At 52.2% G+C, this 25,419-nt stretch overlaps 1 protein-coding gene across 2 annotated transcripts in view; it reads right to left on the bottom strand.

Annotated features, from left to right (window-relative positions):
- The window catches only part of C5 (complement C5), a 58,818-nt gene that overhangs the window by 29,845 nt on the left and 3,554 nt on the right, over positions 1–25,419 (bottom strand). For both annotated transcript variants that reach the window (XR_006391246.1, XM_044306363.1), the window contains exons 3-17: positions 24,024–24,186; positions 23,099–23,169; positions 21,881–21,972; positions 21,556–21,638; positions 21,383–21,473; positions 16,163–16,268; positions 14,579–14,705; positions 14,038–14,153; positions 10,762–10,953; positions 10,333–10,536; positions 10,037–10,246; positions 6,339–6,488; positions 5,786–5,915; positions 5,277–5,345; positions 1,283–1,489 (exon numbers count right to left, since the gene is read on the bottom strand). Coding sequence is in view for 1 of the 2 variants with exons in the window: in XM_044306363.1 (XP_044162298.1) it covers positions 1,283–1,489; positions 5,277–5,345; positions 5,786–5,915; positions 6,339–6,488; positions 10,037–10,246; positions 10,333–10,536; positions 10,762–10,953; positions 14,038–14,153; positions 14,579–14,705; positions 16,163–16,268; positions 21,383–21,473; positions 21,556–21,638; positions 21,881–21,972; positions 23,099–23,169; positions 24,024–24,186 (2,011 nt within the window). In the remaining variant the exon portion in view is untranslated. The remainder of the gene's footprint in view (positions 1–1,282; positions 1,490–5,276; positions 5,346–5,785; positions 5,916–6,338; positions 6,489–10,036; positions 10,247–10,332; positions 10,537–10,761; positions 10,954–14,037; positions 14,154–14,578; positions 14,706–16,162; positions 16,269–21,382; positions 21,474–21,555; positions 21,639–21,880; positions 21,973–23,098; positions 23,170–24,023; positions 24,187–25,419) is intronic.

Here is a 25,419-nt window from a genome sequence, read left to right as displayed (position 1 = left end):
ATAATACCGCCCCCACCACTTGTCTTAGTTTATGATACCGCCCCCACCACTTGTCTTAGTTTATAATACCGCCCCCACCACTTGTCTTAGTTTATAATACCGCCCCCACCCACTTGTCTTAGTTTATAATACCGCCCCACCACTTGTCTTAGTTTATAATACCGCCCCACCACTTGTCTTAGTTTATGATACCGCCCCCACCACTTGTCTTAGTTTATAATACCGCCCCCACCACTTGTCTTAGTTTATAATACCGCCCCACCACTTGTCTTAGTTTATAATACCGCCCCCACCACTTGTCTTAGTTTATGATACCGCCCCCACCACTTGTCTTAGTTTATGATACCGCCCCCACAACTTGTCTTAGTTTATATACTGCCCCCACCACTTGTCTTAGTTTATAATACCGCCCCCACCACTTGTCTTAGTTTATAATACCGCCCCACCACTTGTCTTAGTTTATGATACCGCCCCACCACTTGTCTTAGTTTATAATACCGCCCCACCACTTGTCTTAGTTTATAATACCGCCCCCACACTTGTCTTAGTTATAATACCGCCCCCACCACTGTCTTAGTTTATGATACCGCCCCCACCACTTGTCTTAGTTTATAATACCGCCCCCACCACTTGTCTTAGTTTATGATACCGCCCCCACCACTTGTCTTAGTTATGATACTGCCCCCACCACTTGTCTTAGTTTATAATACCGCCCCCACCACTTGTCTTAGTTTATAATACCGCCCCACCACTGTCTTAGTTTATATTACCGCCCCCCACCACTTGTCTTAGTTTATGATACCGCCCCACCACTTGTCTTAGTTTATATTACCGCCCCCACCACTTGTCTTAGTTTATGATACCGCCCCCGACCACTTGTCTTAGTTTATAATACCGCCCCCACCACTTGTCTTAGTTTATATTACCGCCCCCACCACTTGTCTTAGTTTATATTACCGCCCCCACCACTTGTCTTAGTTTATATACCGCCCCCACCATGTGTCGTAGTTTATAATAGCGCCCCCACCACTTGTCTTAGTTTATGATACCGCCCCACCACTTGTCTTAGTTTATAATACCGCCCCCACCACTTGTCTTAGTTTATATTACCGCCCCCACCACTTGTCTTAGTTTATATTACCGCCCCCACCACTTGTCTTAGTTTATATTACCGCCCCCACCACTTGTCTTAGTTTATATTACCGCCCCCGCCATGTGTCGTAGTTTATAATAGCGCCCCCACCACTTGTTGTAGTTGATAATACCGCCTCCCCCCACTCACAGGCGCGGCCCAATCCCAGGGCTTTTTGGCTGAGCTCAGCGGCTCTCTTCTCGATCAGCTCGCAGCACGTCTGGAACGCTTTCACACACTGCTCCCCTTTGCCATTTCGGACCCGCTCCACTCCGGCTTTGCACTGGCGGTCCTCCGCGAACGCCGTCCCCCCGTCCATGCAGCACTTCTTGAGGATCTTCTTGGTGTAGGAGGCGGCTGAGGAAGAACAACATTACCAGGCTATGCAACAAAGCCCTAGTGGATATCCTCGGGATGTTCTACAAATATCCAACGGTCAGAAGACCCAAACAATCCCTCTAGGAATCTCCGCTAAGGTTTTAAATGTATCTTATTTCATTCATTTCAAATGTGCAGCGTCAGGACAGAAAAGTAACACTATCCGTCCAGGATGGGATCTGTACCACTCTGCCCAGTGGCGGCTGGTGGTCATGTGGCCATATGGCGGTTATATCCAAATGCTCATTACACTATATTGGTATGTGGGCAAAACAACATGTGTGAATTGGGGTGCAACCTCGCAACAGGTGTACACACAACCCTAACCCTAAGGGCACGCACCAGAGCTGTGTGGATGACACTGTTCCTGCGGGTGCACATGGAAGGCTAGTTATTGTGTATCTCACAGGTCTAGCCCTTTAGTCCATTGCTGCACGGTGTAGAAGCAGGTGACTGGATGGCACACACTGCTGTCTCTATGCCGCCCTGTCCTGGTCTCTCTGTACTGTGCAGTGAGGTTGGTAACCGCACACGAGTGTCTGGCTAGCTTGCCCTCGGTCAGGCTACTTGCGTTCGGAGCGGATCCGCCTGGTATTTGTACAGACGGATCCGCTCCTATAATGCAAACGATGGTATCCGTTCAGACTGAACTAAAAAAGTCTAAGTACAATTTGTATTCAGACGGATCCGTCCAGACTTTACATTGGAAGTCAATGGGGGGAAGATCCGTTTGAAAAATGCACCATATTGCGTCACCTCGAACGGATCCGCCCCCATTGACTTCCATGGTAACTCTGGATGGATCCGTTTGCCTCCGCACGGCCAGGCGCCTGCTGAGCGGAGCGGAGGACAGAAGGTGCCAGACTGATGTATTCTGAGCGGATGCGTTCGGGTCCGCTTGTGAGAGCCTTCAAAAACCGAACTCACAAGCGGAGCCCCGAACGCAAGTGTGAAAGTAGCCTTAATCACTCACTGGTATTCCATGCTTGGACTGTCTAAAAACTGAAGCGCAGCAGTTACACCCCACCCGACATGTTTCGCCAGGGGATGTGGGGTACTAGCGTGCGCGTGCTACAAACTGCCGGTTAGTATGCATGTCTGGCGCCGTATTGCAAATTGCCTGGTGCCCGTCACAGCGGGCGCATCACTATGAGTTGAATTACAGGGAGAAAGCTGGGGACTAACTTGTCCCTAAGGTTGTGTCCTCTGCTGTAGGTCACACTCGGATATGATGATACGACTGTATTCAAATCTCGGTCACCAGGGAGTATCTTCCAGTGTTTACGGAAATGGTTATGATCGTATGTGCCAATGCATCTGATCTTCTTTGTATCCCGTGTAGAGTCCGTTCTCTTTTTTTGAGATAAGAGATCTTCTCTTTTTTTGGATCTTGGCTCGATTAAAGGCTTTAAGGGTTTTTCGCGGGTAGCCTCTTGCTCGAAAGCGTTTATATAGTTCATCCGACTGCCTCTGTCGTACAGTTTCTTCTGGCCCTTAGATATTGACCGACCGGTATGCCATTTTTCAATGGTGTCGGATGCCAGCTTGTGTCGGATGCCAGCTTGTGTCGGATGCCAGCTTGTGTCGGATGCCAGCTTGTCCAATGGAGGAGGCTTTTGTCGATGTAGGTTCGCGAAAGATCTCAGTTAAAATCTCTCCATTTGCATCTTTCATGATGGTTAGATGGTATTGGGATGGAGCTCCCAGGTGAAATGCATGCCTATAGTGTTGATATTTAATTGGTCCACAAATTCTGTGAACTCTTTATCACCATCCTAAAACAAAAGTCGGTGCACAGGGTGTCCGCATAGCGGCACCCGTCATCTGATACATAAGAAATAATTGTGGGTAAGTATAAATCTCAGTAAGCTCAGTACAAAACCATTGTGTTGGTGAAAACAAGTGCTCTTGGTGTCCTGATGCCAATCTCATGCCCAATGTTGCTGTATAGCGCCTCGACATCTAGACTGGTAGTGAAGTGGACGCAGAGAGGGTTATCCCACAGAGTTTGGTGTCCTGGATGTAGGACGGTAATGATGTTACATGGTCTCAGCACAGCATCCAGGGATTCACCCGCCGGTTGTGTCAGGGCATCGTTCCCCGACACTATTGGACGTCCCGGTATTGGCACCTTCTTCTTTGGACATCGAGCATCTCTCTCTCCCCGTCTTTAGAATGTAATTCTTTGAGGTATCCATTTGTGGGATTCTCTTCCAGAATCTCATACATTTCTTTGTCCATCAATAACCTATTAACCATCTGCTCGTATTCCGTCCTGTCTTGGATGGCGATGTTGCCCCCCCTTATCACTCGATTTGACGACTATGTTCTTATTTGACCTTAGTTCTTCAAGAGCGACATATTCCTCGTTTGTCAGGTTTTCCGGGAAAATGTCAGATTTTGCTTTCAATTTGTCGATATCCTGACAAACCAGTTCGACAAAGGTCTCAATATTTTTAAACTGTGAGAATGGTGGGGTCCACCTAGATCTAGGCTTCAGGTCTGTCAGTGGCGGACAATATCAGTGCATACAATGCTGGTTACTTCCCCGTATCAGATGACCTACTGGCAAATTGTTTGTGCAGTGCCAACTTCTGTGCGAATAAACTAATCCTTCACCCAACTAAACTTGTGAAAACGTGGTACTGGTGTGAATGTGAGACCTCCTTTTAGAAGTGTAATTTGTGACTCCGTCAGAGACCGTGAGATCAGATTAATGACTTGGGTCGTGTCCTGCATCATCAGCTCCTATGAGGGGAGGCCCGCGACTCCTTGGGGTTACATGTGACTCCGGGCTTTGATGGCCACTTGTAACGCCAGTTGGACCTATTTCGGACTGTAGCCCCATTTGTCCCTGTTGGACATTGCTCTGTCCTAAAAAAAGGGGGGGCTGTGGTGAAAATGTTTGGCTGGCCAGTTAATGCTGGACCCATATTCTGTTGCACGGTCATATTGGTGGTAAAGACTCTGGTACTGTCACTGGGGTGTTTTGTATCATTCGTGTCCTTGTGGACATTGTGTTGTCTGCTGGTGCCCGGCACTGGAGAACACAAAGCCACCCAAAAAGGAGGGTTCTCCAGGTTGTGACACTTGGGTACATTCTGCGGTATTGGTAATGGGATTTCCTGGTTGCGGTATCGGTTATAGCGGACCTTTCTCTTAGTACCACCTCTACTAGAATCCTTACTCCTTCCCGATTCTGAATAGTCGGTATATCTGTGATTTCTCACTATTGGATTCTGCTGATTTTTCCAACTGTATATACGGTCGGCGTCAAAGTCTAGCCGATCGCAGATATATTTCCGATGTTTTCTTTCTTCTTCCAGGCTTTTTTGCAGCCTGGTTTCCTGGTTTTTGAAGTCAGTGTTGGCTAAACGTAAGCATTCCTTTTATCTCTTGGCTGAGCTGTTCCGATGATTTCCATGCTCGCCCACATATGTCATATATATCTGATCGTTGTACTTCTCTGTCCTGACGCTGCACATTTTAAATTCATGAAATAAAGAGATACATTTTAAAAATTTAGTGGAGATCCCTAAAGGGATTTTTTTGGTCTTGTGACCGTCGGATATAACCATTACCAGGCAAACACCATGAGACACGCGGGGCCACAGCAGAGGGGTTGGTACTTTGTATCTGGTCTGGACAATCCGTTGTGGACTCCAGACTGAGACATTGTAACAAAACCCTCAGCAGTTAAGACGTGCTGGACACGTGGACGGGACCTGTTGATGGTTGGAGGGTGGACCGTGGGGGAGGCACTTACCTAGTCTCTTGATTTCATCACCCAGGAACGTGGAACGTCTGCTCCTTAATATTTCATTACACGTCAGTTCTGAAAGTGAAGTATAAAACGCGTGTGAGGCGGCGGTAACCGGGCGGGGAACGTGCCCGCCAAACCCTACCCGCAGCGGTAACACAGACGCTGAGAGTGATCGGTTATTAGGCTGTTTGCAGAGTTGCTTCACCAGTAGTTGTAAAAGTATTCACACCCTTAGGGTCCATTCACTGGTCCGGATGTGGAACAGGTGCGGACCCATTTATAATGGGGCTGGAAAAGATGCGGACAGTACACAGTAAGCTGTCCGCATCCGCATTTCCGGTCCGCGGCTCCGCAAAAAAATACAGCTTGTCCTAAGAATAGGACCCTCTACGTAGTGCCGGCGATGAGCGGCGTCAGTGCAAAACACTCCGGGCGTCTGAATGCACAGAAAGCAGGCCATTGTTTAGCTTCAGTATATAAACTGGGGAACTACAACCACCATTATCCACTACCTGTCCTCTGAGACACCCGGATGTTGGCATTAGTAATGAACATCAGTCCAGCCATTTCAAACACGTCCACGTTGTCCCGTCCCGCTCCAGCGCCGCAGCCGAGGTCACTCTCCTCAATCTGCCTGAGAACCTGTGAAGGAGAACGTCAGCGGCTGAAGAATGTGTCACCGCTGAGGGTTTGTTAGAGCGTGTCAGTGAGCTAGACCAGCAGAAATCTCCCTCCTGTCCCGATAGTTACAATGTATCAGTCTGGAGTCCAGGATGTTTACTCACAGATTATTCCCTTGACTGGATGCACTGTAGCAAACCCTCAGCTGTGAGACATACTAGGGCAGGGATCAGCAATCTCTCCAGCTGTTCTGAAACTACAACTCCCAGAATCCTCCTTTCACTTCTGTGGGAGTTACAAGAACAGCCAAGTATGTGTGCATGCTGGGAGTTGTAGTTTCACAGCAGCTGGAGTGCCAAAAGTTGCTGTACTAGGGTCTCAGGACGTCCACCAAATCCTCTGAGGGGGCGGGTGGATGGGGAGAAGATTCGTTTCTGCTCTTACCCTTTCCATCGGTCGCTGCCTCTTCTTGGTGACATCATAGACAGAGACGTCCACAGCGGACAGCGCCACGATGGAGCCGCTCTGCGCCCGGACAGTCAGCGGCACCGCCGCTTTGGGCTTAAACTGTTCTTTTATGGTTGAAAGCTGAACCTGATGAGAGGAAGACCCAAGAGAATTACTGAGAGGAAGACCCCCGACTACAGCATGACCCCATCAGAATCCTCCCCGCCTGCAGCACAACGCCATCAGCCCCCCCGACTGCAGCACAACGCCTTCAGAATCCTCCCCGACTGCAGCACAACGCCATCAGCCCCCCCGACTGCAGCACCACGCCATCAGACCTCCCCGCCTGCAGCACAACGCCATCAGACCTCCCCCCGACTGCAGCACAATGCCATCAGCCCCCCCGACTACAGCACAACGCCATCAGCCCCCCCGACTGCAGCACAATGCCATCAGACCTCCCCGCCTGCAGCACAACGCCATCAGCCCCCCCGACTGCAGCACAACGCCATCAGACCTCCCCGCCTGCAGCACAACGTCATCAGCCCCCCCGACTGCAGCATGACCCCATCAGAATCCTCCCCGCCTGCAGCACAACGCCATCAGACCTCCCCGCCTGCAGCACAACGCCATCAGAATCCTCCCCGCCTGCAGCACAACACCATCAGACCTCCCCAACTGCAGCACAACGCCATCAGACCTCCCCCCGACTACAGCACAACGCCATCAGACCTCCCCGACTGCAGCACAACGCCATCAGCCCCCCCGACTGCAGCACAATGCCATCAGACCTCCCCGCCTGCAGCACAACGCCATCAGCCCCCCCGACTACAGCACAACGCCATCAGACCTCCCCGCCTGCAGCACAACGTCATCAGCCCCCCCGACTGCAGCATGACCCCATCAGAATCCTCCCCGCCTGCAGCACAACGCCATCAGACCCCCCGCCTGCAGCACAACGCCATCAGAATCCTCCCTGCCTGCAGCACAACACCATCAGACCTCCCCAACTGCAGCACAACGCCATCAGACCTCCCCCCGACTACAGCACAACGCCATCAGACCTCCCCGACTGCAGCACAACGCCATCAGACCTCCCCCCCGACTGCAGCACAACGCCATCAGACCTCCCCCCGACTGCAGCACAACGCCATCAGCCCCCCCCCGACTGCAGCACAACCCCATCAGACCTCCCCCCGACTGCAGCACAACGCCATCAGACCTCCCCCCGACTGCAGCACAACGCCATCAGCCCCCCCGACTGCAGCACAACGCCATCAGACCTCCCCCCGACTGCAGCACAACCCCATCAGACCTCCCCACCTGCAGCACAATGCCATCAGACCTCCCCACCTGCAGCACAACGCCATCAGACCTCCCCCCGACTGCAGCACAACGCCATCAGACCTCCCCGACTGCAGCACAACGCCATCAGACCCCCCCGCCTGCAGCACGATGCCATCAGACCCCCCCGCCTGCAGCACAACGCCATCAGACCCCCCCGACTGCAGCACAACGCCATCAGACCCCCCGCCTGCAGCACAACGCCATCAGAATCCTCCCCGCCTGCAGCACAACGCCATCAGACCTCCCCCCGACTACAGCACAACACCATCAGACCTCCCCGACTGCAGCACAACGCCATCAGCCCCCCCGACTGCAGCACAACGCCATCAGACCTCCCCGACTACAGCACAACACCATCAGCCCCCCCGACTGCAGCACAACACCATCAGACCCCCCCGACTGCAGCACAACGCCTTCAGAATCCTCCCCGCCTGCAGCACAACGCCTTCAGAATCCTCCCCGCCTGCAGCACAACGCCATCAGACCCCCCCCGACTGCAGCACGACACCATCAGCCCCCCCCCCGACTGCAGCACGACACCATCAGACCCTCCCCCGACTGCAGCACGACACCATCAGACCCCCCCCGACTGCAGCACAACGCCATCAGCATCCTCCCCGCCTGCAGCACGACACCATCAGACCCCCCCCCCGACTGCAGCATGACACCATCAGACCCCCCCCCCGACTGCAGCACAACACCATCAGAATCCCCCTCCGACTGCAGCACGACACCATCAGCCCCCCCCCCGACTGCAGCACGACACCATCAGACCCCCCCCCGACTGCAGCACAACGCCATCAGAATCCTCCCCGCCTGCAGCACGACACCATCAGCCCCCCCGACTGCAGCACGACGCCATCAGACCTCCCCCAGACTGCAGCACGACGCCATCAGACCTCCCCGACTGCAGCACGACGCCATCAGACCTCCCCGACTGCAGCACAACGCCATCAGACCTCCCCGACTGCAGCACAACGCCACCAGACCTCCCCGACTGCAGCACAACGCCATCAGCCCCCCCCGACTGCAGCACGACACCATCAGCCCCCCCCCGACTGCAGCACGACACCATCAGACCTCCCCGACTGCAGCACAACGCCATCAGCCCCCCTCCGACTGCAGCACTACACCATCAGCCCCCCCCCCCGACTGCAGCACGACACCATCAGACCCCCCCCCCGACTGCAGCACAACGCCATCAGAATCCCCCTCCGACTGCAGCACGATACCATCAGCCCCCCCCGACTGCAGCACGACACCATCAGACCCCCCCCCGCCACTGCAGCACAACGCCATCAGAATCCTCCCCGCCTGCAGCACAACGCCATCAGACCTCCCCCCGACTGCAGCACGACCCCATCAGACCACCCCCCGACTACAGCACGACGCCATCAGAATCCTCCCCACCTGCAGCATGATGCCATCAGCCCCCCCGACTGCAGCACAACGCCATCAGACCTCCCCCCGACTGCAGCACGACGCCATCAGACCTCCCCCCGACTGCAGCACGACGCCATCAGACCTCCCCGACTGCAGCACAATGCCATCAGACCTCCCCGACTACAGCACAACGCCATCAGACCTCCCCGACTGCAGCACGACGCCATCAGACCTCCCCGACTGCAGCACGACGCCATCAGACCTCCCCGACTGCAGCACGACCCCATCAGACCTCCCCGACTGCAGCACAACGCCATCAGACCTCCCCGACTGCAGCACGACGCCATCAGACCTCCCCGACTGCAGCACAACGCCATCAGACCTCCCCGACTGCAGCACGACGCCATCAGACCTCCCCGACTGCAGCACAACGCCATCAGACCTCCCCGACTGCAGCACAACGCCATCAGAATCCCAGCCCCGACTGCAGCACGACGCCATCAGACCTCCCCGACTGCAGCACAACGCCATCAGAATCCCAGCCCCGACTGCAGCACGACACCAACAGCCCCCCCGCCTGCAGCACAACGCCATCAGCCCCCCCCCCGACTGCAGCGCGACACCATCAGAATCCCCCCCCCCGACTGCAGCACGACCCCATCAGAATCCTCCCCGCCTGCAGCACAACGCCATCAGCCCCCCACGACTGCAGCACGACGCCATCAGAATCCTCCCCGCCTGCAGCATGACGCCATCAGCCCCCCACGACTGCAGCACGACGCCAACAGACCTCCCCCCGACTGCAGCATGACACCAACAGACCTCCCCCCGACTGCAGTACAACGCCATCAGACCCCCCCCACCGACTGCAGTACAACGCCATCAGACTACTCCGCCAACAGACTACTCCGACTGTATTACTCCCATCATTATTGACCCCAGGAGCTGACAGTCTAGTCTCTCACCTTCTGATTATTGACGCACTTGTCTCTGATGTCCACCCAGATGGAATCGGCCACAACCTCGGCGCTGGTGTCTCTGGTGATGATATAATAGACCAGTAGGCGGATGGAGGGCACCATGGCCGCTGTCACCTGGATGTTCAGATTCTGAGAGGTCGACTCGTGGACTCTCTGCACCGTATCGAACGCCACGATCTTCCCCCGAGAAATGATCTGAGCGGAGAGAGGAGGATGAGGATGGAGATGTACACGTAATACACCCCACCCCTGTGCTCAGGAGCACCCCCCGCTGTGCTCACCAGGTAGCTGTAATGGGTTAGTTTGGCCAGGTACGGACTACTGGGCACCACCTGGACATTTAGGAAGTCTCCGACCTGCAGAGCATCACTCCCCCGTGCCCAATTGATGTACAGGTAGCTCTTTGTCGGTGACTTGTAGGCGGTTGCTGTGTAGGTGGCACTTGCTTGATGGTCATCCTGGAGGTTGTTATCAGCAGTCGTTATCTGAAAGAAAAAAAAACTATTATAAATCAAGCACCAGCATCCGCAGCGAGCAGTGGAGGCGTCCTCAGCGGGAAGGGAGGTGGAGGCGTCCTCAGCGGGAAGGGAGGTGGAGGCGTCCTCAGCGGGAAGGGAGGTGGAGGCGTCCTCAGCGGGAAGGGAGGTGGAGGCGTCCTCAGCGGGAAGGGAGGTGGAGGGTTCGTCGGTGTGGGCAGGGGAGGGCCTCACCTTAAAGTCCAGGGAGGTGACGTCTGACGGGATGTTCACCACAAACACGGCGGTCCCCTTGCTGTCAGTCTGCTGGGTCAGACCATGCTGGTTGCCTAGGGGGACGACTTCTCCGCCATCTTGGACCGTGTCTCCGGTGAGCGTCAGTCGGATTCTAGACACTGTATTATCCAGCGTGTCCTTCACCTGAACCTGGTGGGAGGCAAAATGAGTGGAGACGTTACCAGAAGATATGCACTGTACATGGGGGGCTGCAGGGTCCCCTAGCTCTGCCCCCCAATGTACCACACCCGTACTGCCACATGCCTATTATCAGCCGCAGTACTGGGGGGGACGCAGTGAACCGTCGTGCATTTTCATAAGTGCACAGTCTTATCTGAAGATATTATAATCCAAATATCATTGCTCATTGCCTCTAAGTGTAGAGACAGAACCAGAGTCTAAAATCTTTTCTATAGGATTGAAACAGGCCGAGGTGAGGTTATGCCGAGGTGAGGTTATGCCGAGGTGAGGTTATGCCGAGGTGAGGTTATGCCGAGGTGAGGTTATGCCGAGTTCAATTTGGGCAACATGTTTGTAACGGACATAGTGTATTGTCCGCAGATGTAGTGTATCATCTGTTAGTAATACGATGGGTCCTCCAGACCTGTGTCTGTGAGAGACAACCATGTCATGCACACTTACCCCTTGGCACTTTGCTTTCCAGTCCTGAACCATCTTTTCTGTTACTCCACATTGTCTTGCAGCAGCAGCAGCGCAGTCATTATGTTCCATGGCAAAGTTTACAGCTTTAAGTTTGAAACTGGCTTCATATTTCTTTCTTATGGCTGGTGGAGCCATGATGGGGTCTTGACTGTTAGCCATTTGTATACTGTACTGTATGTGCTGGACTGTATGAACCGGTACAGATACTGGTGCTGTACTGTATGTGCTGGACTGTATGAACCGGTACAGATACTGGTGCTGTACTGTATGTGCTGGTGCTGTACTGTATGTACTGGTGCTGTACTGTATGAACCAGTACAGATACTGGTGCTGTACTGTATGTGCTGGTGCTGTACTGTATGAACCGGTACAGATACTGGTGCTGTACTGTATGTGCTGGACTGTATGAACCGGTACAGATACTGGTGCTGTACTGTATGTGCTGGTGCTGTACTGTATGAACCGGTACAGATACTGGTGCTGTACTGTATGTACAGATACTGGTGCTGCACTGTATGTACAGATACTGGTGCTGTACTGTATGTGCTGGACTGTATGAACCGGTACAGATACTGGTGCTGTACTGTATGTACAGATACTGGTGCTGTACTGTATGTACAGATACTGGTGCTGCACTGTATGTACAGATACTGGTGCTGCACTGTATGTACAGATACTGGTGCTGTACTGTATGTGCTGTACTGTATGAACCGGTACAGATACTGGTGCTGTACTGTATGTGCTGGTGCTGTACTGTATGTACTGGTGCTGTACTGTATGAACCAGTACAGATACTGGTGCTGTACTGTATGTGCTGGTGCTGTACTGTATGAACCGGTACAGATACTGGTGCTGTACTGTATGTGCTGGTGCTGTACTGTATGAACCGGTACAGATACTGGTGCTGTACTGTATGTACAGATACTGGTGCTGCACTGTATGTGCTGGACTGTATGAACCGGTACAGATACTGGTGCTGTACTGTATGTGCTGGACTGTATGAACCGGTACAGATACTGGTGCTGTACTGTATGTGCTGGACTGTATGAACCGGTACAGATACTGGTGCTGTACTGTATGTACAGATACTGGTGCTGTACTGTATGTACAGATACTGGTGCTGCACTGTATGTACAGATACTGGTGCTGTACTGTATGTGCTGTACTGTATGAACCGGTACAGATACTGGTGCTGTACTGTATGTACAGATACTGGTGCTGTACTGTATGTACAGATACTGGTGCTGCACTGTATGTACAGATACTGGTGCTGTACTGTATGTGCTGTACTGTATGAACCGGTACAGATACTGGTGCTGCACTGTATGTACAGATACTGGTGCTGCACTGTATGTACAGATACTGGTGCTGTACTGTATGTACAGATACTGGTGCTGCACTGTATGTACAGATACTGGTGCTGCACTGTATGTACAGATACTGGTGCTGTACTGTATGTACAGATACTGGTGCTGTACTGTATGTACAGATACTGGTGCTGTACTGTATGTACAGATACTGGTGCTGCACTGTATGTACAGATACTGGTGCTGCACTGTATGTACAGATACTGGTGCTGTACTGTATGTACAGATACTGGTGCTGTACTGTATGTACAGATACTGGTGCTGTACTGTATGTACAGATACTGGTGCTGTACTGTATGTACAGATACTGGTGCTGCACTGTATGTACAGATACTGGTGTTGTACTGTATTCACCACCACATGTATCTGCTCCTCAGATAGACTCTGTTTTTTCACCACAGATGGGATGCACACCAAACTTCATTAGAGATCCGCCAACATTAGAAATGGCTGAAGTGCAGATGCTCCGGCTTCCCCTGCCTTTCCTCAGAATCGCCAATCCAACCCAGTATACAACAGCCAGCCAGTCACGGCAAGCGATGTACCGGTATTTTCTGTGCACACTGCATACAAAGCCTGCTTGGATTGGGTGGGTCAGCCCCCCCATCTTTAGGACGATCTGAGCGGTAGTACGCACTGATACTGCCGGCATGAGAAAACCTCTGAGAGCGGGGAGAGGGGGCCGCTTCAGGAGCGGCTGGCCGGGACGCAGCGCACGGTGGCTCAGCTAGAGGGCGCCTGTCCCTGAAGCTGGAGAAGGACAGCTTCTCCAGTCCCGCTAGGAAGTAGGTTTCAGCACGCCGTATACCGGCATATAAGACGACACCCGGCGTATAAGACGACACCCGGCGTATAAGACGACACCCGGCGTATAAGACGACACCCGGCGTATAAGACGACACCCGGCGTATAAGACGACACCCGGCGTATAAGACGACACCCGGCATATGAGACGACACCCGGCATATGAGACGACACCCGGCGTACAAGACGACACCCGGCGTACAAGACGACACCCGGCGTATAAGACGACACCCGGCGTATAAGACGACACCCGGCGTATAAGACGACACCCGGCGTATAAGACGACACCCGGCGTATAAGACGACACCCGGCGTATAAGACGACACCCGGCTTTTGAGAAGATTTTCATATGTTACAAAGTAGTCTTATACAGTAGTTTGACAGAACTGTCTTCTCTCACCTTCACGTAGTAGGGCAGCGTGGGCTTCACATAGAGCGGGGTCCTGATCAGTTTCAGGGTGTACGGAGTGGTCACAAACTTGACGTCTGAGTTTTCACTCTCTTCAGACTGAGAACCTGAGAACAGAGAATATGATGCAGAAAAGAACCCACAGACAAGCTCCGCCCTCAGCGCACACATGTGCCACACTTAAAGGGGATGTCCAGAATTATAAACCACGACATCTTTCTTCCAGAAATAGTGCCACACCTGTCTGCGGGTCGTGTCTGGGATTGCAGCTCCAGTCAATACCACACACAACCTGAAGACAGTGGGGGCGCTGTCAGAAAGGAAGCAGCCATGTTGTCTAATCCTGAACAACCCCTTAAAATCTTTGAGCTTAGTTATCATAACCCGAGTCACCCACTCCCTGCTAATGTGGCGCCATCTGCAGGACTCGCTTAGGAACTGTAACTCCTGTGACTCAATCTCAGGCCCAGTTCACACTCATCTTCCAGGACCAGGCTGCAGCGATGCGTAGGGGGAGGGGGGGGTCCATTACCTGCCGTCTCCTCCACGGTGGCCGTTATATACAGGAAGGCTCCGTCCAGCTCCTCCAGCTGCGAATATCCGAGCTCCTGCACCGCCTGCTGCCCCCGGAACTGGAACACGGCTTCTCCATCAGTCATCTGCAGAAGATGGGGCACCTGAGCACTGCGCACCAGTGAGGGGGGGGGTGACAGAGGGGGAGGGGGATGATGGGGGGGACAGGGAGGTAGCACAGGAGATTGGAGGGGGGTGATGGGGGGACAGGGAGGTGTCACAGGAGATTGGAGGGGGTGATGGGGGGGACAGGGAGGTGTCACAGGAGATTGGAGGGGGGTGATGGGGGGAGGACAGGGAGGTGTCACAGGAGATTGGAGGGGGGTAATGGGGGGAGGACAGGGAGGTGTCACAGGAGATTGGAGGGGGGTGATGGGGGGAGGACAGGGAGGTGTCACAGGAGATTGGAGGGGGTGATGGGGGGGACAGGGAGGTGTCACAGGAGATTGGAGGGGGGTGATGGGGGGAGGACAGGGAGGTGTCACAGGAGATTGGAGGGGGGTAATGGGGGGAGGACAGGGAGGTGTCACAGGAGATTGGAGGGGGGTGATGGGGGGACAAGGAGGTGTCACAGGAGATTGGAGGGGGGTGATGGGGGGGACAGGGAGGTGTCACAGGAGATTGGAGGGGGGTGATGGGGGGGAGGACAGGGAGGTGTCACAGGAGATTGGAGGGGGGTGATGGGGGGGAGGACAGGGAGGTGTCACAGGAGATTGGAGGGGGGTGATGGGGGGGAGGACAGGGAGGTGTCACAGGAGATTGGAGGGGGGTGATGGGGGGAGGACAGGGAGGTGTCACAGGAGATTGGAGGGGGTGATGGGGGAGGACAGGGAGGTGTCACAGGAGATTGGAGGGGGGTGTGGGGGGGACAGGGAGGTGTCACAGGAGATTGGAGGGGGGTGATGGGGGGAGGACAGGGAGGTGTCACAGGAGATTGGAGGGGGGTGATGGGGGGACAGGGAGGTGTCACAGGAGATTGGAGGGGGTGATGGGGGAGGACACGGAGGTGTCACAGGAGATTGGAGGGGGTGATGGGGAGGACACGGAGGTGTCACAGGAGATTGGAGGGGGTGATGGGGGGACAAGGAGGTGTCACAGGAGATTGGAGGGGGGTGATGGGGGGAGGACAGGGAGGTGTCACAGGAGATTGGAGGGGGGTGATGGGGAGGACAGGGAGGTGTCACAGGAGATTGGAGGGGGGTGATGGGGGGACAAGGAGGTCTCACAGGAGATTGGAGGGGGGTGATGGGGGGGACAGGGAGGTGTCACAGGAGATTGGAGGGGGTGATGGGAGGACAGGGAGGTGTCACAGGAGATTGGAGGAGGGTGATGGGGGAGGACAGGGAGGAGTCACAGGAGATTGGAGGGGGGGTGATGGGGGGACAGGGAGGTGTCACAGGAGATTGGAGGAGGGTGATGGAGGACAGGGAGGTGTCACAGGAGATTGGAGGGGGGTGATGGGGGGACAGGGAGATGTCACAGGAGACTGCAGGGGGGCGATGAAAGGGGGGTAGGGGAGCTATGATGGGTGGGGGTCACTTACTGTCTGCACATCGATGCAGTTCGCCATCATCCTCCGCGTGCCGCTCTCTATTAACCCGTAGCGGATGAAGACTTTCGCCCGCTCCACTTTTTTAGTGTAATAATAACTGTAAAATAATAAGCTGTTTTCTCACAAATTCATGATCTCTGCTTGCTGTCTGTAAATGGGCACGCTCTTAGTTACAGGCTGAAAACCCATCCTGACACTTCTCACAGCAGAGGATCTGATACAGTTTCATCCAGATAGGATATTCTAAGGGGAATTTATCACATATACAAATGTATTAAGTCAGTGTAATATTGGAGGAGTCGTCTCAAACCTCCCTTTATAGTCCCTGTGCCGGCATACATACATAATTCCTCTGGGTAGCCATCTTATATGCTTCTGGCCTATGTAAAAAACTGTGAACTCTCATCTTCATGAAGCCTGGGTCGCCTATGATATAGATGGACACTTTTATTACCACTACTCTTTGAGGCCAGCAATAAAAGGTCATAAAGGCTATACCAGGCCCAGCTCATCCTATAAGATAAGATCAGCTCGCTGTCAAGCCTGGCTGGAGCGTGACGTCATTAATTTCCAGGTCTGGTTTGAGGAGAGCTAATAGCCCTTAATTAGCTCTGGGCATAAAACCAGTCCACTTTCATATTTCATTTATGAATCAACTTATGCCCTTTCTGACACCAGATCCAGGCTCTACAGAGTATTGTGGTTAATTGGGTATCAAATATGACTAGAGGATGTGATTCTGTAGCTGACCTATGGGTGGTAGAAGAACTACAGGTCCCAGCATTACCGTGTGTGGTCTCATTCTGTAGGTAAATAAATAAGGATCGCAAATATGTATTCTGTATAAAAATATGCCGATGTATCAGGGAGATACGGGCTTAAGTATAATCCTCATTGTAGGAACTGAACTTTGATGGGGTCATAAAACACTTGGAGGCCAATCCCTAAGCTTCACAGTCCCTCTGCTGCCATTGGCTGACAGGAGTAAGTCTCCTGCCCATGGGAGAATTCATAAAAATCCATGCACAAGGACAGAGGAGAGAGACCCATGGAACATCACCAGACACTTCATTGGACATTGACGGCATATCCCTGTATCAGAAGAACTTTGAGGGTCTCCCCTGATACATACTGAAAAGGGGTTTGCAAGGATTCAAAAAGGACATATGAACGACCATCTGAAACCCTCCAGAGAAGCTAAGTATTCTTTCATCCTTTTCCCTTTCATTTGAACTGTCGTGATTATTTATATTGTTATTATTATTCTGTAGATTTATAGTCATTGTCATTAGACTTGTATGCACTGCTTTTTACCGCTTATTAAAGATTATAAAATCTAAATAGCCAAGTCTTCCATATTCTAAACTGCTGAACAACGTACCTTGCCTTTGAAGAGACGTTACCAGGTAGTTAGTTAAATTGCATTTAGGAATTGTAGCTGGGGGTGATTGACTGCGGTTGGTCAGTAAGTGATATCCGGTTCATCCACTAATCTGTGTGATAGTGAATGACCTGGATAGTCGGCTCGTGGACCGGGAACCCACGTGGTGGCAGTTACCGAAGTGTAGTGGGGGGTGTTAGCCGAGTGGTAATACCCCGGTCACGTGAGGTCTCTGTGTGTACGCAGACTCCGTCACAGACCACTACGTCAGAGCTGTGGGATCCGGAGCGGTCGGATCCATAGTTCGTGACAGTCCCTAAAAGAGGAATTCAGTGATGTAATTCTACCTGTAACCATAAGGGGGTCCTTGCAACATAGAGACTTAAAGGGGTTGTCCGGGTTCAGCTCTGAACCCCAACACACCCTTATTTTCACCCGGGCAGCCCCCTTAGACTAGCATCGGAGCATCTCATGGTGGAGGACAGGGCAAGGGCTCTTTTTTTTTTTTTTATCTTAACACATTGCCGAGGGAAGCTTCCGCCCGGCAGTGTGTTCGGTTTTACTGGCCAGGGCAGCGGCAGCGCTACAGCCCGCCCATCAGTGTCGGTGATGTCACCGGGCTTCCTGGCAGCCCCATGGAAAGCCCCAGTACGTCACCGGAACTCCTAAAAATGCCTTTGCCCTACGCGATTTAGCGCAGGGCAAAGGCGAGCATTGGAGCATAAACTGCTCCGATGCTCAAGTCAGGGGGGCTGCCAGGGTGAAAACGGAGGTCTGTCCGGGTTCAGCTCTGTTGTATAATCTGTATGAAGTGAGCGCCCCCCACTGGTGACTGTATAATCTGTATGTAGTGCGCTCCCTCTACTGGTGACTGTATAATCTGTATGTAGTGAGCTCCCTCTACTGGTGACTGTATAATCTGTATGTAGTGAGCTCCCTCTAGTGGTGGCTGTATAATCTGTATGTAGTGAGCTCCCCCTAGTGGTGGCTGTATAATCTGTATGTAGTGAGCTCCCTCTAGTGGTGGCTGTATAATCTGTATGTAGTGAGCTCCCCCTAGTGGTGGCTGTATAATCTGTATGTAGTGAGCTCCCTCTAGTGGTGGCTGTATAATCTGTATGTAGTGAGCTCCCTCTACTGGTGACTGTATAATCTGTATGTAGTGAGCTCCCCCTAGTGGTGGCTGTATAATCTGTATGTAGTGAGCTCCCCCTAGTGGTGGCTGTATAATCTGTATGTAGTGAGCTCCCTCTAGTGGTTGCTGTATAATCTGTATGTAGTGAGCTCCCTCTAGTGGTGGCTGTATAATCTGTATGTAGTGAGCTCCCTCTAGTGGTGGCTGTATAATCTGTATGTAGTGAGCTCCCTCTAGTGGTGGCTGTATAATCTGTATGTAGTGAGCTCCCCCTAGTGGTGGCTGTATAATCTGTATGTAGTGAGCTCCCTCTAGTGGTGGCTGTATAATCTGTAAATTGTGAGCTTCCTCTAGTGGTGGCTGTATAATCTGTATGTATTGAGTTCCCTCTAGTGGTGACTGTATAATCTGTATGTAGTGAGCTCCCTCTAGTGGTGGCTGTATAATCTGTATGTAGTGAGCGCCCTCTAGTGGTGGCTGTATAATCTGTATGTAGTGAGCGCCCTCTAGTGGTGGCTGTATAATCTGTATGTAGTGAGCTCCCTCTAGTGGTGGCTGTATAATCTGTATGTAGTGAGCTCCCTCTAGTGGTGGCTGTATAATCTGTATGTAGTGAGCTCCCTCTAGTGGTGGCTGTATAATCTGTATGTAGTGAGCTCCCTCTAGTGGTGGCTGTATAATCTGTATGCAGTGAGCTCCCTCTAGTGGTGGCTGTATAATCTGTATGTAGTGAGCTCCCCCTAGTGGTGACTGTATAATCTGTATGTAGTGAGCTCCCTCTAGTGGTGGCTGTATAATCTGTATGTAGTGAGCTCCCCTAGTGGTGGCTGTATAATCTGTATGTAGTGAGCTCCCTCTAGTGGTGGCTGTATAATCTGTATGCAGTGAGCTCCCTCTAGTGGCGACTGTATGATTAAGTTACAGGGTCTGATGAGAGGAGTAGTAATTGCGGTAGCAGCTGCCCCTTACTGCTTTATATATAACCCAGGCATTCAGCCAGTGGCGTACTGCCAATATAGGCAGACCACGCAGCTGCTATGGGGCCCGTGGGAGGGGGGGGCCCGGAGTGCATGGAAGCAAGGGCCGGCTCCCAGCTACCACCATTCTTCCTTCTCTGCTGCTGGACTGCATTTAGTTTTACTTTGGAGAAAGGGACAGCACAGTACCGTGCAGGGATTGTTCCTTTCTCCAAAGTAAACTTTACCGATCTGACATGAGCAGACAGCTCCCCCCCCCTCCTCCTCTCTGCAGTGTGATATTCCTTCATGTGTGAGGAGGGGGCGGAGCCAGAGGAGCCGAGGCAGCAGCAGGAGATAATGGAGACCCTGCACCTTCTGACCTCCGGTGTCACTGTGCCTCCAGTATAAAGTTCAGTCCCTCACCGGTCCTCCTACACAGCAACAATGGGGTAAGTTACTGTGGGAGGGAAGTCAGAGTCCTGATTGAAACTGCTGCCAGAGAACATCTTGTGTCCCCCTGCTGTTCCAGCCCTTCACAGACCTGCCCACTGACTATCTCACCTATACTTCATGCAAAGCAAGAAGTTATGTCTCCCAGTGACTCCCCCCCCCATCAGTGGCATTTCAAATTTTCCCAGCCCTCACCCCCATATGTATGATGTAATGTCTCTGGAGGTTATATCAGCGCTGGAGCGTTATAAGAGAAGCAGCTGATATCAGTCACATAGGATGCAATGTCTCTGGCGGTTATATCAGCGCTGGAGCGTTATAAGAGAAGCGGCTGATATCAGTCACATAGGATGCAATGTCTCTTGCGGTTATATCAGTGCTGGAGCATTATAAGAGAAGCGGCTGATATCAGTCACATACGATGTAATGTCTCTGGAAGTTATATCAGCACTGGAGCGTTATAAGAGGAGCGGCTGATATCAATCACATAGGATGTAATGTCTCTGGAGGTTATATCAGCACTGGAGCGTTATAAGAGGAGCGGCAGATATCAGTCACATATGATGTAATGTCTCTGGACAGTGCACAGCCCCCATCATTTAACCCCCCAGGTGCCACGATCAATGCTGATCGCGGCACCTGTGAGTGAAGGCGGAGGAATGCGGTTCCCTCTATAAAAAAAAATTATGATTTATCCATAAGAGTTTTAAAAGGTTATTTATACATTGTATTTCTTTACTTATTAGCAAATGGGTGTGGCAGCGGAGGAGCCACGGCCAGGGGTGGGTAATGGGCGGAGTTAGGGGGCCCAATTCAGATTCTTGCTATGGGGCCCAATGATTTTTGTGTACGCCCCTGCATTCAGCATATACAAAAATATATCTTTATTGAAATCGGTAGAATAAATAAATAGATGCATAAATGGCCAAAGACAGACAGGACAAGGAGAGCGCAGAGAACACGTCGGGACATTAAGTTACAGTATTGCAAGTAGCAGAAAAGGTGGGATGGAAAAGCAAGTATAAAGAAATACTAAATCCAACCATGTGGCTCCCCCACCTCGATAAAAGACCACGATTCACGGCATGTACACAATACAGACCCGACTAGTGGCACCCCGACACGTGTTCTCTGCGCCCTCCATCGTCTCTGACCATTTATCGATCTCAATAAGGAAATATTCTGGGATACGCGGCGCGCCGGGGCTTGTCCCCTCTAGCAGCGCTCTGTTGCTCACGGGTATCGTATAGATCCTGATGATGAAGTTGCGGTTCGGGGCCACTTACCTTGCCTTCACCGTTATGGTGAACGCGTCGAACGTCTCGTACGATATATAGTTTTGCTTCGGTTCGATGGTGACAAAGAATCTGGGCAGGACTGGAAGACAAGAGGTGACGTGAGACGCCATGTTCTGCAAGTGCCGCTCCGACCAGATGCAACGATGTGAGAATGAAAATACCGTATTCCTTTACGTCAAACAGCGCGGCGGTGGCGGTCGTGTAGTCTGCGCCGTAGACAGCTTCCATCTTCCATGTCCCAAATCTGATGGTGAGAAGGGTGAATTTGGCTTTACGTGAGCGTCCGAGGCACTCCGATTGTCTGCAGCTTTCTAATAGACTATGTTGTTCAGTTACTCACCATCTTCATGATCTCTGCTTGCTGTTAGGGAACAGAACTTATATAAGGTAGGTTGCTGCGAGACCAGGATTAGGTCCCTAGGGGTTCCCATTCACTAATAGCAGGCAGAGGTCTTGAGAGTGAAGAGGGGGGGGGGGGGCACGTACTTGGGGTTGGCTGGGATCTTAAAGTCGGGAAAGGAGATGATTCCAGTGGCGTCCGGCTGCGTGATCACATCCATCTTCACCTCGTCCGGATCCTTCATGGACGGCAGAAATGATCTCGTTAGTGTCCTCACACGTCCCCCAACACAGCGCACCCCAAAAAGCTAAGATCCCCGCTCTCTCCAGTCACATCCAGAGCTGCAGTCACATTTCTCCTGTTACATCATGTCTTATCCTCCAGTCACCCCCAGAGCTGCAGTCACATTTCTGCTGTTACATCATGTCTTATCCTCCAGTCACTCCCAGAGCTGCAGTCACATCATGTCTTATCCTCCAGTCACTCCCAGAGCTGCAGTCACATTTCTGCTGTTACATCATGTCTTATCCTCCAGTCACTCCCAGAGCTGCAGTCACATCATGTCTTATCCTCCAGTCACTCCCAGAGCTGCAGTCACATTTCTGCTGTTACATCATGTCTTATCCTCCAGTCACTCCCAGAGCTGCAGTCACATTTCTCCTGTTACCTCATGTCTTATCCTCCAGTCACTCCCAGAGCTGCAGTCACATTTCTGCTGTTACATCATGTCTTATCCTCCAGTCACTCCCAGAGCTGCAGTCACATTTCTGCTGTTACCTCATGTCTTATCCTCCAGTCACTCCCAGAGCTGCAGTCACATTTCTCCTGTTACCTCATGTCTTATCCTCCAGTCACTCCCAGAGCTGCAGTCACATCATGTCTTAGGCCTCTTGCACACGGCCGTTGTGCTCCCGTGGCTGCATTGTGGCTGCACATGGCGGTTCAGCTATACATGGGGCACCGACCGTGTGCACTCCACATCACGGATGTGGACCCATTCAAATCCGGAGATGCCGTGCGGAACGGAAGCACGGAATAGAACGCCACGGAAGCACTATGGAGTCTTTCCGTGGGGTTCCGATCTGAGCTTCCGTTCCGTAAAAATAAGTAGAGCTTGTTATGTTTTTTTGTGGAACGGACTGGTCACGGACTGGTCACAGACTGGTACGGACTGGTCACGGACACATTCAAGTTGGAATTGTCTGGATCCGTCCTGGTCGCCCCACGGATGTTGCCTGTGCATTAGGGACAGCAAATTGCGGTCCCCAATGCACGGAATGGAACCACAACGGCCGCGTGCAAGAGGCCGAATCGCTCAATCACTTCCAGAGCTGTCGGTGCCTCCGTCGCCGTGTAGAACTCACCTTGAAGGTGACCGTGACGTCTCGGCGCGCCGGCCTCAGTTCTTCATCCATGGAGTAGACCCGAAACTTCACTGCGAACACAAGAAGACGATATAACGCAATATTATACCTGCACAGTACCCGACCCTATACTGCACAGTACCCGACCCTATGCTGCACCCGCACAGTGTCCGACCCTATGCTGCACCCGCACAGTACCCGACCCTATCCTGCACCCGCACAGTGTCCGACCCTATGCTGCACCCGCACAGTGTCCGACCCTATGCTGCACCCGCACAGTGTCCGACCCTATGCTGCACCCGCACAGTACCCGACCCTATCCTGCACCCGCACAGTGTCCGACCCTATGCTGCACCCGCACAGTGTCCGACCCTATGCTGCACCCGCACAGTGTCCGACCCTATGCTGCACCCGCACAGTGTCCGACCCTATGCTGCACCCGCACAGTGTCCGACCCTATGCTGCACCCGCACAGTGTCCGACCCTATGCTGCACCCGCACAGTGTCCGACCCTATGCTGCACCCGCACAGTGTCCGACCCTATGCTGCACCCGCACAGTGTCCGACCCTATGCTGCACCCGCACAGTGTCCGACCCTATGCTGCACCCGCACAGTGTCCGACCCTATGCTGCACCCGCACAGTGTCCGACCCTATGCTGCACCCGCACAGTGTCCGACCCTATGCTGCACCCGCACAGTGTCCGACCCTATGCTGCACCCGCACAGTGTCCGACCCTATGCTGCACCCGCACAGTACCCGACCCTATACTGCACCCGCACAGTACCCGACCCTATACTGCACCTGCACAGTACATGACGGTATATTTTATGTTGTATAATTTTGGACTCTTTATAACCAATCCTCAGTGATCACAATCTCTACTGCCGTCATGTTTTACAGCAGCTGTAAAGTGAGGCGGTTACCGGACTGGTCGGGGGTGTAGACGGGTTTGTCGGTCTGGATGAAGAGGAAGCCGTTGCGATGTGTGACAGGGACACGCTCCTCCTTGGTGAATGACTTGGACTGAGCCTCCAGATACACATACTGCGCGGTGCCGTCCTTCCGGGGGAAATCCTTCACTTGTAACTACGAGAAGAGACCTGAGAAATCAGAACACGCGCTGCGCAGGCATCCGTCTCACATGGCAGCACCATAATCCATCTGACATGTCGGGGTACTTACTTATGTGCTGGGAGTACCGACATGTGAGGGGGTACTTATTTATACAGGGTATATACAGTGGATATGTGTCCTCTGTAGTATATATACAGTATACGTCCTCTGTAGTATATATACAGTGGATATACAAAGTCTACACGCCCCTGTGTGTCCTCTGTATATATACAGTATACGTCCTCTGTAGTATATATACAGTAGATATAAAAAGTCTACACGCCCGTGTGTCCTCTGTAGTATATACACAGTATACGTCCTCTGTAGTATATATACAGTAGATATAAAAAGTCTACACGCCCCTGTGTGTCCTCTATATATATACAGTATACGTCCTCTGTAGTATATATAAAGTAGATATAAAAAGTCTACACGCCCCTGTGTGTCCTCTGTATATATACAGTATACGTCCTCTGTAGTATATATACAGTGGATATAAAAAGTCTACACGCCCCTGTATGTGTCCTCTATATACAGTGGATATACAAAGTCTACACGCCCCTGTGTGTCCTCTGTATATATACAGTATACGTCCTCTGTAGTATATATACAGTGGATATAAAAAGTCTACACGCCCCTGTATGTGTCCTCTATATACAGTGGATATAAAAAGTCTACACGCCCCTGTATGTGTCCTCTATATACAGTGGATATAAAAAGTCTAAACGCCCCTGTTAAATGTCAGGTTTCTGTGATGTAAAAAATGAGACAAAGATAAATCATTTCAGGACTTTCCCCCTTTGATGTGACCTATAAACTGTACAACTCAATGGAAAACAAACTGACATCTTTTAGGTGGAGGGAAGAAAACTAAAATAATGTGGTTGCATAAGTGTGCACGCCCTCTGATAACTGGGGACGTAGCTGTGTCCAGAATGAGGCAATCACATCCACAATCCTGTTAGATCGCAGTCCGCAGACACCGGCCGTCATGTAAAGGGCCTCGGATTACCCCCAGATAAAGCGCAGCCGCTCCAGTTGGCCTTTCCTGAGGTTTTCTTAGTCGCCTCCCACAGCAGAAGCCACGGTCCACAGAGAGCGTCCACAGCATCAGAGGGTCTCAGTGTTAGGCCTCTTTCACACTACCGGTTTTTTTTTTCCGTTTTGCGGTCCGTTTTTTGCGTTCCGTATATGGAACCATTCATT

Source organism: Bufo gargarizans, chromosome 9, assembly GCF_014858855.1.
Source record: "Bufo gargarizans isolate SCDJY-AF-19 chromosome 9, ASM1485885v1, whole genome shotgun sequence".
NCBI classification, from domain to species: domain Eukaryota; kingdom Metazoa; phylum Chordata; class Amphibia; order Anura; family Bufonidae; genus Bufo; species Bufo gargarizans.
This window is presented reverse-complemented; position numbering and strand designations above follow the sequence as displayed.